The sequence below is a fragment of the Phalacrocorax carbo genome, chromosome 6 (assembly GCF_963921805.1).
Source record: "Phalacrocorax carbo chromosome 6, bPhaCar2.1, whole genome shotgun sequence".
NCBI classification, from domain to species: Eukaryota; Metazoa; Chordata; class Aves; order Suliformes; family Phalacrocoracidae; genus Phalacrocorax; species Phalacrocorax carbo.
Window position 1 is genome coordinate 17,229,380 of NC_087518.1, and position 13,192 is coordinate 17,242,571.

At 60.8% G+C, this 13,192-nt stretch overlaps 1 protein-coding gene across 2 annotated transcripts; it reads left to right on the forward strand.

The window, feature by feature from the left end:
* Positions 1 to 1,768: 1,768 nt before the first annotated feature.
* GRM2 (glutamate metabotropic receptor 2) lies at positions 1,769 to 13,148 on the forward strand. 2 transcript variants are annotated; one of them, XM_064453925.1, is made up of 6 exons: positions 1,769 to 1,861; positions 4,944 to 5,563; positions 7,893 to 8,730; positions 9,455 to 10,518; positions 11,351 to 11,525; positions 11,941 to 13,148. In XM_064453925.1, the coding sequence occupies exons 2-6, from the start codon at positions 5,105 to 5,107 to the stop codon at positions 12,012 to 12,014; spliced, it is 2,610 nt and encodes an 869-aa protein (XP_064309995.1). In that variant the 5' UTR covers positions 1,769 to 1,861; positions 4,944 to 5,104; the 3' UTR covers positions 12,015 to 13,148. The 2 variants fall into 2 exon arrangements, with proteins under 2 accessions (XP_064309995.1, XP_064309994.1); XM_064453924.1 differs by having other exon boundaries at positions 11,351 to 13,148.
* The last annotated feature ends 44 nt before the right edge of the window (positions 13,149 to 13,192 follow it).

Sequence of the window (13,192 nt, forward strand, 5' to 3'; positions counted from 1 at the left end):
GAGCTCAGCCCCTGCCCTGCCCTGGTGCCCCTGGTGCCTCCGGCAGCCCAGGGCTTGTTCCCCAGCGGTCGGATGTGGTGGCCCAAAACCAGGGCTTCGGGTGGGGGTGCAAGTCCTCCCTGGCTTGGAAAGGTCATGATCAGTCCTCAGCCAGGGATTGACATGAGATTGTTCATAAATATTTTGTGCTCTGAGTGATAAAATATTAAACTCCAGCCCACATGGAAAAATATTGCTCTTCCTGGTGTTTATCTTTGTTGCCAGTTATTACAAAACTGCCAAGACCCCTGAAATATTTATGCCTGGCTGAGGCTCCGGCAGGGTTGGAGCCAGGCAGTTGATCCTAATGCTACTTGTCCCCTAACCCCACCAAAGATGGGGCCGGGGAGGCTTTGCCATTGTCCTGCTGTCAGCAGCACCAAAGCAGCAGCCAGGAGGATGCAGCCAGTGCTGGAGTATGTGCAAGGCTCATGCCAGGTCCCATCTGCCAGTGGTGAAGCAGGACCTTGGCAGTGCCAATGTCCTTCAGCACTGCATATCTCCAGCTCTCCCAAGCTCTCTGTCCCCACTGGCCAGCAGTGGCAAGGTCCCCCAGCCCGGGCACCCTCCTCTCCCTGATGCCTCACTCTGTCTGTGCTAACAGTTTTGAAAGGAGACAGGCTGGCAGGGTCTGGGGTCCTGGTGCCATGGGACCCCAGGGGGTACCTTGCCACAGAGGTCCTGGGTTATCGCCCCCCCAAATCAAGACTGTTGTGGGGTGGGGGACAGAGCAGGTCTGACTCTTGCTGCAGTGCCCTAACCTGCAGCCTGTGAGCACAGCAGCTGGCAGTGGGCAAACTGCGGCATGGGGTGGTGAGGTGGTTACTCGGGGTGGTGGCCCAGAGGCATCCCTGTCCCCTGCCCATCCCTACAGATCCTGTGCCATCTCCTGTCCCGTTCTTATCCCTGAGTCGCGGAACTCTACAGGACAGCCAGGCTGCCAATATGGGACCAATGGGGACACAGCGCAGTGGGATCCTGGATGGCCAAATGGCTCCAGAAGGGGTTTAGGCAAGTGGTGACTTGGAACACTAAATGCAGCCGCTGCCTCTGCCTTCAGTGGAGACAGCTCAGGCAGCATTGTCTGAAGCCTTCCCCCAGCTTGGTGCTTGGGCCAACGGTGAGTGCCAGGGGCTGTGTGGTGTCCAGGGGTTGGTGGGGTGATGCTGGGCCCCTGGGTGCCCCTTGGGCTTGGGGAGCAGGGGGCAGGCTGGGTGGGGGCTGTGCTGTGCAGGGGGGGAATGGCCTCAGGGGCACCAGGTTGTGGCTGTGGAGCTGGGGTTGGGACCCCTCTCATTAGACTGGGACTGAGACGGGGGGCTGTGGGGCTGGGGGAGCAGGCGCTGAGCTGTGACCTGCCAGGTCTGGCAGGGGATCTGGTCCTGCCTGCTCTGGCCATGTCCTGCCTCTGCCCAGCCTGGATCTGGCTATGTCTTGCTTGTGTCTTGCCTTCTCTGGCTGTGTCCTGCCTGTGTCCTGGCTTCTCTGGTCATGTCCTGCCTGGATCTGGCCGTGTCCTGCCTGTGTCCTGACTCCTCTGGTCATGTCCTGCCTGTGCACTGCCTGGATCCGGCCATGTTCTCCCCGACTTTGCCCATGCCCTGCCAGCCTCCGGTCCTGCCGGTGCCGCTGCCCGCCGGGCCGGACCAGGGCCTGGCCGGGGTGGGGACCTGGGCGGGCCGGTCGGGGGGCGGAGCGGCTCCGCTCGGCTGGGGCTGGCAGAGTGTCAGAGGCGGCAGGGGGAGGCGGCGGCAGCCGCAGCTCCGAGGCAACCGCTGCACCGGTACCAGCACCGGCTCTCGGCACAGCTCGCCGGGTCCAGGTAAGGGCTGCGGTCCCACCCCGGCGCCCCCGGCCGCGCCCGTCCCTGTGGCCTCGGGCCGCGCCGTGTCCCGGCGGTGCCCCCAGAGCCCCGGTGCCCGCGGCGGAGGGTCACGGCGACCCGCGATCCCCTCAGCCGTCGGGGCCGCGGCACGGCGGGGCTCGGCGGCCGGTGTCGGGGCTCCCGGTGCTGCAGGAGGGGAGCCGAGCCCGGGCGCCGGCACCGGCTGGGCCGGGGGTGCGGCCGCGGCGGGGGACCACCGGGGCCGGTCCCGCCGGCTCTCCCCTGCCCTGTGCAAGACGCCGGGCTGCGGGTCTCGGGGAGAAGGGCTCGGGGGGGGTCACCGTCCCCCCGGTGCCCCGGCAGCCCCAACCCCTGCAGCGGCCACCCAGCGGGACCCCGCCGCCGCCGACCCCGGCCCCGGGCAGGGGCTGCACGCTGTCACCGGGGCAGGGAAGCGGGGGTGACCGCCCGGCACGGCGGGGAGAGAACCCCCTCGCCCCTCCTGCCGCCACCCGGGTCCCTCCTCCGGCTGTCCCTGGCCGGGGAGACCAGTGGCTTTGGCGGGGGCTGCCGGGGCAGCCGGACACCAGGGCGGGTTTGGGACGGGATTTGGGGTGGATCGACCCAGCCCGTGACCCTCGGGGGACTGTGGTAGGGCAGGCAGCCTCCTCCTCTCTCACCTCACCGCTGGGGCACACAGGCCAGGGCTGTGCCAGTTCCTCTTGCCGTCGCCTCCCCGACCACCCATGTTCCCACCAGACTAAGCAAGAGCAGCCGAATGGCTGGGGTACTGGGAGGTGTTGGGGTGAGCTCCCCAGGGCAGGTGCTTTGGCCCCACGGGGCACCGAGGCTCACAGGCCATGGGGCAAAATGGAGGTATGGGAATCCTGGTAGAGTGCAGTGGCAGTAAGACCTCCGGGGACCCCCAGGGGAGGTAACGATGGTGGTTGGTGGAAGCCGGGCTTACCCTGCGCCTTCCCAGCACTGCTGCTCTTACACTTGCCCCATGCCACCCCTAAGGGTGCTGGTGTTGGAGAGGATCAGGTCTCCTGGTAGGGGGTGGGTGCAAAGTGCTTGGGGCATGCAGGAGCAACAGCACCTTCTCACCCATCCTATGTGCCAATGCTTTCAGGAGGGGAGACTGCCAGCAGCCAGCAGGAGCCTTCCTGCTGCACCACGGCCATTGGGCTGGACTTGGCTCTGTCCTGCTGGGTACTTCACTTCCCCAGATATTCTCCAGATGTTCCCACAGGGCTGTCCTCCCCCTGGCACCATGCAACCCAGCTGAGAAGCTGCAAGGATAGCCGCAGCCCTGCTCACAGTGTTCTTTGGGGCTCACTGCAGGTTGGGTGATGATTTGCCCTTTTGGGAGAGCTTTGCCTGAAGGTGCCTTCCATCTAGTGGTTCCTGCCAGCTGCCCCAGAAGAGCCAGACGCCAAGGAGCTAGGCTCCCGGTGCTGGACTCAGCCTGCCACTGATTGGCTCCATCAGTAATCCATGTACCTGCTGCCTCTTTCCTGCTTGAGGAAACCCTGGGTCCCTCAAAAGCATTCACTGCCTGAAATAAGGCAGGGATCCTTCCTCAGCCTCTTCCCCAACTCCTTCAAATTGAGGGGTCAGGTAGGAGATGCCCTGAGCTGGCTGGGGGCTCGCTGCAGGCAGACAGCACCTGGGGGCAGGTGCTTTAGAGCATGGAGGAGGAGAAGGTCTAAAGGCATCTCACCACCCCACCCTGTTGTGACCTGTGCCACACTGCTGCCCACATCCCTCTGGGCATCACCTCCAGCTCCGACTGCCTGCTGGAGGGCTCCTCCAGCCAAGAGCATCACCTGTCCAGGAGCACCGCACGGGCATCAAGGGGTGCCCTGCTCATGCTTGGGGAAAGTGTCCTTCCTTGGAACCAGCTGTGGGGAGATGCAGGGGGGCCAGCACTCCCCAGCATCACCCTCCCATCCCATCTACCCCCACAAGCATCCTGCTCTGCTGGGCTGTGGGTGAGCCCCAGGACCCGCCGCAGCACCAGCAGCTTCCCGTGCCAGAACAGCCTGAGGTTTCTGGGCTGTCAGGAAGTCTCTTTCTCCCACAGCCCCCAAAACACTGGCCCTGTGGGATTTCAGCAGTCGGCTTCAAATGGGAAACAAATCTCTCCTGCTGTTTGGGAAAAGACAACCGATCTCTGAGGGGACTGCATCTCCTGCCAAAAAAGGGCCTGCCTGCTGCAAAAGCCTTTGATTCCCCTGCGCCTCCGTGCTTTCTGCAGAGGGAGTCAGCAAACCTGGCTCTTACTTTTACTGAAATCTCTGAATTTAGTATACAGGGAAGGAAGGGGCGGTGGTGAGAGAACAGGCTTTAAAGCACCACGGCTGCCAGAGCCCACCCTGCACAGTGCTGTGGGAGGATGAAGCCAGTGGTATGTCCCTGCTCTGGCCGCAGTGCCACAGACAGCACTGGGGGCAGCAGCAGGGCAGGTGGGCTCTGGGAGTGTGAGATGGGGATTAAAATACAGTGGTGGCTGGGTGCTGGGGGCATGGCAGGCTCATGGCCAGCTGCTTTTGTCAGTGCTCTTAGCTGGAGGTTGGGAGCTGTTGGCACCCCTGATGATGCTGCTTTGCCCACCCAACCCGGGCTCCCTGCCCCAGGTGACATCCCTACCCTGGGTGACCTCCTTGGCTCCTTCCCCCACCCCTCACGTTTAGGGGTCGGCAAGCTGCCCCCCAGCAGGCTGCTCTGCTTGGTGCTGCTGCACAACCCAGCCGCGTGCCCCGCCTGCTCATGCTGATGCATCCCAGGGAGTGCTGTGGTGGGGCTGGTCCCTGCACCCCTGCATGTCCTCTGGGGTCTGTGTCATTCACAGGTGTCCTGGGGGTCCCAGGTCACTGCAGGAGTTTCGCATCTGCTCAGCTGGCCCTTCTGTGGGGGTTCCTTCCTAAGGACACCCTGGGTGGGAGGGCACTGAGGTGGGGGGCATGGGCAGGCTCGTGCCTTGCCCTCCTGTGCAGCACTGGCACTGCTCCTGGAGACAGTCCCTGTCTCACCTTGCAGCCCACAGACCCAGCAGCTTTTCTCTTTGCTTTTTCAGGTGCCAAGGGCTCTGCTGGGATGGCACAACCCCACTCACACTGACACCACGTCGTACCACCCCTCGATACCTGATGCCTGGGGACTGCCTGCCCTCACCTTGACAGGTGGCAGCAGGTGACACGGGTGGCGCAGGTCCCCTGGCCGGCGCCAGCACACCCCATGGCAGTCCCTTTGGCCGCCTGGCTGTGGCTGATGCGCCTGGCCACCTGCCTGGCCGCCAGGCATGGCATGGCTGGCAAGAAGGAGATCAGCATGGACGGGGACCTGGTGATCGGGGGCCTCTTCCCCATCCACGAGAAAGGAGCAGGGAGTGAAGACTGTGGCAAGATCAATGAGCACCGGGGCATCCAACGCCTGGAGGCCATGCTCTTTGCTCTGGATGAGATCAACAAGGATGGGAGCATCCTGCCAGGGGTGAGGCTGGGCGCCCACATCCTTGACACCTGCTCCAAGGACACCTATGCCCTTGAGCAGTCCCTCGACTTTGTCCGCGCCTCCCTCACCAGGGTGGATGGCTCCGAGCATATCTGCCCTGATGGCTCCTATGCTGTCCACGATGATGTGCCTACCGCCATCACTGGTGTCATCGGGGGCTCCTACAGCGATGTTTCCATCCAGGTACCCCCCAGGCAAGAGGGGCTCGGATGGGGCTGGGGGGTTGGCAGAAACGGGGATGGGGGATAAAACCCCTGTAGCAGTGTGATGATGCTGCTGCCAGTGTGGCACAGGGATGCTCTTGCATCCCTTGTGGTGGTGCTGTGCCCCTTTCTGCAATGGGGAGGGAATGCCAGCCTGGCACCTGAGAGAGCCATCTCTCTGCTACCGTGGGGGGGGACTGTAGCCCTGATGGTGGCCGGTGTCCCCTCAGGAGCTACGGGAAGACCCCCATCTGCCATAAGCCATGGGAGCTGAACCGGTGGATCCATCCCATGTGGGGACAGGATTTATTCCGCTCCTGGGGTTGTGGCAGCAAGTGCAGCTCCTCAGCCCAGGACAATCTCGATGCTCAGGTCCACGCCGTCCTTGGTGCCACCACGCTGCTGTGTCCCTCGCCGCCGCCAGTGGGCCTGGATGGTGCGAGCTGCCTCCCGGTGGCACTGATACCGGTCCCTGGCCTGCCATGTCTTGGCATGGGCCTGGAGGAGGACACTGGCTCTCTCCCACCTGACATATGCTGCCAGTGCCTGCAGGCGCTGCTCTTCCCGCCGACGGGTGATGGCATGATGCCACCAGGCCTGAATGCAGCAGGCGCTGCGGGCTGCAACCTCCAGTGCCAGGCGGACCAGCTGTCCACGCCACCAGGCCTGGATGGCCATGGCTGCACCATGGCTGTCCCAGTCCCTCCTGGCCAGCATAGTGCTGGGGGGTGTTGCTGCTGCAGTGCCCTGGCACCTAATGGGTGGCTGTCCCTGGGAGCAGCTGTGCCGCATGAGTGGAGTTCTGCTCACTTGTAGCCCCGTGGGCCCTGTTCCCTGTGAGACAGGTGGGCAGCCAGGTGCAAGGACACCCCCCCCCGCATGGCAGTGATGATCCTGATGTCAGAATGGCACCGGAGACACCTCAGTGAGGACATGGGAACACTGCTCCTGGCAGGCAGAGCTGCTCAGTGCAGGAGAACACTGTCCCCTCTGCCCCCCAAACCCAATCCATGAGGTGCAACCCACTGCAAGGGGGCACCTGCCTCTGCAGGTCTTCAGACATAGGGCTGCCCAGCTGGAGCAGGGTGGGCACAGGGGGCCACTGTCCCCACATCCCCAGTGGTCACACTGGAACAGGCACTTCAAGCCTCAGACCAGGCTGTCACCCTGGGTGGGGTGCAGCTCAGTCCCTAAAATCACCAGCTCTGCAGACCCAGGGGCCAGCTTGGGCAGGGAGCAAAGCATCCCCTGAGGATGAAGGCAGCTGAAGGGGCCAGCTAAGTCCCCGGGGCTGCTGGTGGTCCACACATTCGCTAAGATTTAACAAGTCCCCGGGGCATGTTGTACTCCATCTGCAGGTCCTGGGTCCTCACATCCCCCCAGCCATGGGGTAGAGGAAGCTGGGGCAAGTGATGGAGGCAGCACTCCGGTCCAGCCCACGCAGGCACTTTTCCCTTCTGTTGCTGGAGGACGCTGCATGTCCCCACGGCCAGGGGCACCATCCCAACCCCAGGCAGGCAGGTGGTGGTGTGGGCAGTCCATGCGACAGCCGGCAAGCATGAGCAGCACTGGGGCAGCATGGCCAGCTGGCAGCTCCAGTTGTGCAAACAGCATTGCTGCTCTGAAGCCCTTCTTGCCTTTAGGGGACTTTGTTGTAGAGAAGGTTTGTCCACGTTAATTAAGCCTTGTCTCTTGCCTGGGGAACAGCAAGATGTGGGTAGGCTCACCAGCCCCACCAGCACATCCAAGCCCGCCCTTGCTGCTTCTAGAGACTGGGTTTTTAACAGCCTCATTAGTGGGGCTTTTCCCCCTTTGAAGCTAATGAGAGCTTCTGCAAAGCAGCTGGAAGGTCCCAGTCCCACTGGGGCTACTGATGTGGGATGCGCAGGTGCTGGTCCCCAGGCCCAGCTCTGGGGTGGGGGGGTTGGGGGTGCTCTGCACCCAGCTCCTGGCCCCCAGAGCCCTTTTCCCCTGTGCTGTGGGGCTGCCAAGCACCCTGGCTTTCTCTTTGCCTGTGAGTATCACCCACAGGTCACCCACAAGGGAGTTTCTGCTTTTGCCACAAGCCCTGAATTTCAGAGGGGAAGATTAAAAAAATGAAAGCAATAAGCACATCTGAGGACTCAGGCAACCATGTGAATGTGCTGTCTGTCCACCAGCCAGGACCCCCTGGGTGGGGGGATGTTTCTCATCACCCCCATGGTCGTGTGCCCCACAATGCAACACTTGGTGTTGGCCAGGGGCCCTCTGGTGTGAACATCCCTCACTGGGGCATACCTTTGGGCCCTCACCTCTCCTCCTCCATGCAGGTGGCCAACCTGCTGCGGCTCTTCCAGATCCCTCAGATCAGCTATGCCTCCACCAGTGCCAAGCTCAGCGACAAGTCCCGCTATGACTACTTTGCCCGCACTGTCCCGCCAGACTTCTACCAAGCCAAAGCCATGGCAGAGATCCTCCGCTTTTTCAACTGGACTTACGTCTCCACCGTGGCCTCAGAGGGGGACTACGGGGAGACAGGGATTGAGGCCTTTGAGCAAGAAGCCCGCATGCGCAACATCTGCATCGCCACCTCAGAGAAGGTGGGACGCTCCATGAACAAGAAGACCTACGATGGAGTGGTCCGGGCTCTGCTGCAGAAGCCCAATGCCAGAGTAGTTGTGCTGTTCACCCGAAGCGAAGACGCCCGGGAGCTGCTGGCAGCTGCCCAGAGAGCCAATGTGTCCTTTATGTGGGTGGCCAGTGATGGGTGGGGAGCCCTGGAGAGCGTGGTAGCCGGGAGCGAAGCAGTGGCGGAGGGAGCCATCACCATTGAGCTGGCAGCCTACCCCATTAAGGAGTTTGCTGCCTACTTCCGTAACCTCAACCCCTACAATAACAGCCGTAATCCCTGGTTTCGTGAGTTTTGGGAGCAGAAGTTTAAGTGCAGCTTCCACACGCAGGACTGTAGCCGGTACTCCCTCAAGACAGGCAAGTTTGAGCCAGAGTCCAAGATCACCTTTGTGGTCAATGCGGTCTATGCCATGGCTCACTCTCTCCACAACATGCACCAGGCACTATGCCCCAACGCCACTAAGCTCTGCGATGCCATGAAGCCTGTCAATGGCAAGAGGTTCTACAAGGACTTTATGCTCAATGTTAATTTTGATGGTGAGTCCAGAGATGGAGACAGGGTTTGGCTGCCTAACTGGAAAGGGAGGGGCGGAGGGGCAGGGAGGAGGAAGGAGACCCATATTTGACCCAAAGCCCTTCGGTTCCTCCAGCCTGCCCACACCCAGAGACCCCTGTGCCATGGGCTGTGGTTGTCCCAGGATGCCAACAGCCCACCATCACCCTTGGGAGGCAATCCAGGCCTTCTGTCCCCAGTGTAGAGAAGCTGGTGACCAACTCCATCCTGCTAGAGCTGGGTGAAACCAGCCCCACAGGGGCCTCTCCAGGAATGTGGGTCATTGGAGACCTCACTTGCAAACATCATGAATTATTCACTTTTCAGGGGTTAAACTGGAGGGAGACCCTCAATCCTACATAGCTGGGGATGAATTAGAAGTATGTCCTCTGTGATATGGGCTGAGCCCGGCTACCCAGGTGTCACTGAGAGCCATGGAGGCTGCAAAATCCTGATCTTTGTCCCTGCAGAGCTGGCTGGGGATGCTGAGCTCTTAGGCATGTGAGAAGATAGTTCTTCTCCACTGTTGCTTTCCTGCTCCTAATGTGTGCATAGGCAGCAATTGTGAGAGTGAAGGCAGGCAACAGTTTGGACATTTGCCTGTGACCATGGTGGGATGTGACCCTTTGAAGAAGTCCTGCCTCCACGCTGGGAGTGAGCGCTCTCCTGACCAAAGGCAGTGACCATCTCCCCTTCTTCTCCCTCCAGCTCCGTTCAGGCCAGCAGACACCAGAAGTGTTGTTCGATTTGACCGCTATGGTGATGGGATAGGACGCTACAACATCTTCAGCTATCACCACATGGATGGGCGGTATCTGTATCAGAAAGTGGGCTACTGGGCTGAGGGGCTCATCCTCAACACCAGCCTCATCCCATGGGCTGAGACCTCCATCCCTGTGTCCCAGTGCAGTGACCCCTGCAAGAAGAATGAGATAAAGAGCATGCAGCCTGGAGACATATGCTGCTGGATCTGCATCCCCTGCCAGCCCTACGAGTACTTGCTGGATGAGTTCACCTGCATGGACTGTGGTCTCGGTTACTGGCCCAATAGGACCCTGAATGGCTGCTATGAGTTGCCCCAACAGTACATCCGCTGGAAAGATGTCTGGGCCATTGGTCCTGTCACTATCTCTTGCCTGGGTTTTATCTCCACCCTCTTCGTTTTTGGAGTCTTCATGAAGAACAATGATACCCCCATCGTGAAGGCCTCTGGCCGGGAGCTCTGCTACATACTCCTGACTGGGGTCCTTATGTGCTACAGCATGACCTTCATCTTCATCGCAAAGCCTTCCACCGAGGTGTGCACACTCCGGCGCCTGGGGCTTGGCACGTCCTTCGCTGTCTGCTATTCGGCCCTCTTGACCAAGACAAATCGCATTGCCAGGATCTTCAGTGGGGTGAAGGAGGGGGTCCAGCGCCCCCGGTTCATAAGCCCTACATCGCAGGTGGTCATCTGCATGGCTCTCATCTCTTGCCAGCTGATCATCGTCATCATCTGGCTGCTGGTGGAGACCCCTGGCACAGGCAAGGAGACTGAGCCTGACAAGAGGTACATCGTCACCCTCAAGTGCAACAACCGTGACTCCAACATGCTAATTTCGCTCACCTACAATGTCCTCTTGATTGTCCTCTGCACGGTCTATGCCTTCAAGACACGGAAATGCCCAGAAAATTTCAATGAGGCCAAGTTCATTGGTTTCACCATGTACACAACCTGCATCATCTGGCTGGCTTTCCTGCCCATCTTCTACGTGACCTCCAGTGACTACCGAGTAAGAGCCTGAGTTTTGGGGGGGCAGTGTGCTCTACTAGGGCTTGATCTGAGCAGTCCTGGTGATTTGGGCCCCACAGTGTTTGTGGCTAGGAGATGTGTGGGCTGGGGAAGTGTCTTTGGCCATGGACCTGGTGATGGTCACCTCTGCACTGGGGTGTTTGTTACTGGGTGAAGTGTGGCTGAGGGGCAGTGAGTCCTGGGGAGAAGACCCTGCCCCCCCTCTTGGCAGACTGTTGCTAGGGTAAGGATGGGAAATGTCCCTGAGACCTCCAGAGACACCCCCCCCCCCAACCTGACCTGCAACTTCAGCCTCCCTAAGCAAAGGCACAATACACAACCCCACACCCCCCCAGAGCATGAATGCTAGCCACACAGGGAGCTGAGCAGTGCCAAGGATAGGGGAGCATAGGGTGCACCCTGCAGCACCTCACCCACCCGACCCAGCAAGGTGCCCAGTCACATACTTGCCAGGCTTGGAAGACTGTGTGTGGGTGGCTGTGGTCAGGGTCTTCCAGAGAGGACCTGCATCCCCTAGTGGGAGCAGGCACTGGCGTGAGGGGTGTTAGCAAGGCTGGGGGGAGAGGGGGGATGCTGTTCAGGGTGCACCCCCTTTGCAGGAACAGTGTGTCCCCATCAGGGCAGTACCCATCTGTCTTCAGTGAGTCTAACCTGACAGAGGGACCTGGTATGGGGTGGGATGTGCCTGTGGGGTGCAGGCAGCAGCCTCTGTCCAGTAGGGGCTGGCTGGTGCCACAGCAAGGACTTCATCCTGCCCTGCTTGGGCCAGAGGGCTGACGGCAGGAGCAGCTGACACCCACCCCTGTCTCCAGGTCCAGACAACCACCATGTGCATCTCAGTGAGCCTCAGCGGCACCGTGGTCCTCGGCTGCCTCTTCACCCCCAAGCTCCACATCATACTCTTCCAGCCCCAGAAGAATGTGGCCAGCCACCGCGTGGGTACTGCTCGGTTCAGCGTGGCAGCTGCTGGCTCCAGCCAGTCCCATGGTGAGTGCAGGGGGGCTGAGAAAGGGGGGGCAGCGCCCCCTTCCTGGCAGGGACATGGGGGCACCCCAGCACAGGACCCTGAAAGAAACTGGGGTGCAGGGTAGGGCATGGCTGGAAACAGGGGTACAGAGGATCCTGTGCCCTGTACAGCTCATCCCTGGCTCTGCCCCAGTTCCTCATCTCCCCTGTCTCACATGGCTGCAAGCCCCAAGGCTGCAGCAGTCTGCTGGGGCGGGGGGAACCACTCCCAGGAGGCTGTTGCCACCCTGGGGGTACACGGCCATCCTGGGCAGCCTCCACCCCAGCCCCTGGTGATGAACTTTCCTGGGCATCCATCTCCCACTGCGGTAGGATGCCCTGGCAGGTTGCTGCTGCCAGACCCCAGCCCGCCCCTGACTGCTGCCTTCCTGGCCAGGCTCGGCCTCGCAGTACGTGCCCACAGTGTGCAACGGCCGTGAGGTGGTGGATTCCACGACATCATCCTTGTGAAGGCCAGGGAGGCCCAGGCCATGGTGCTGCCACTCCTGCCTGTGGCTGCACTGCACCCCAGCTCCCGCCCCAGGGAGAGCGGCACCTGTGGCATGGCCCACTCAGGAGCCAGAGGCAGCCGGGAGGCTCAGCCCCCACCCCAGCACGAGCTACGCATCCCACACACTGGGTTATGGTACGTGTCACCCTTCCTTTGCACTGAGCCATGTTGCACATCCCTTGTCACCTGCACTGAGCCCTAGTGCAGGAGCCCCTGTCCCTGCACTGAGCCATGGTGAACATCCCCCACCCCACCCCTTGCACTAAGCCATGCTGAACATCCCCAATCCCTTGAACTGAGCCATGGTGCACGACCCTGCTGTCACCTGCACTGAGCCATGGTGTACATCACCCCAGCCCCTGCCCCAAGCTGTGCTGCACATCCCCCAGACCCTGCCTGAGCCCTGGGAAATGTCCCCATCATCCATTGCACTGAGCCCTAGTGCACAGCCCATCCCCTGCCCCAGCTATGGTGCAAGACCCCTGTCTCTTCCGCCAAGTTGTGGTGCACAACCTCACTCCCTCTTGCTGAGCCACACCAAGTCACACTTCATTTGCGCCAAGACATGCTGTCCCATGTCCCAGTCCCTCCAAGCTGAGCCTTGTGCTGGCCTACACTGTCCTCACCGCGTCACCCACCCACCCCACTTCCCTGGTGCAGGAAATGTCCCTGTCATGTCCCCACCCTGTGCCAAACCATGACCCATATCATCCCTCTCCAGTCCACAGAGCACTTCCCTGGGCCCTTTACACAGTTTCACCTCTTCCTCCTCGTTTTTGGCCCCAGGAAAGCCACCAAGCGCTGCGGGGCTGGGCCCAAGCCCCCTCCATCTCTCCCCTTGGTGTACGTAGTGCTTCTCACCCTTTCATGGAACACAGGGCAGGAGTACAGCTGAATACCCGCTGCCCCCCCCCAGCTCCTGCAGAGCTTGAAGGGTACAGTGGGGGCAGAGGGTGAGTAACAGGACCCAGGTATTTAAGCCCAACCATGTTTTTAAGAGTAGATTTTTTTCTGTGACCAGGAGTATTTTTTTTTTCTGTAATTTATGTAAATAAAGTGGATTTGGTTTTGGGTTTTTTTTTTGTTTTGTTTTTTTTTTTGGCCAGACCAGAGCTCAGGTCTGGCCAAAGCTGAGGGA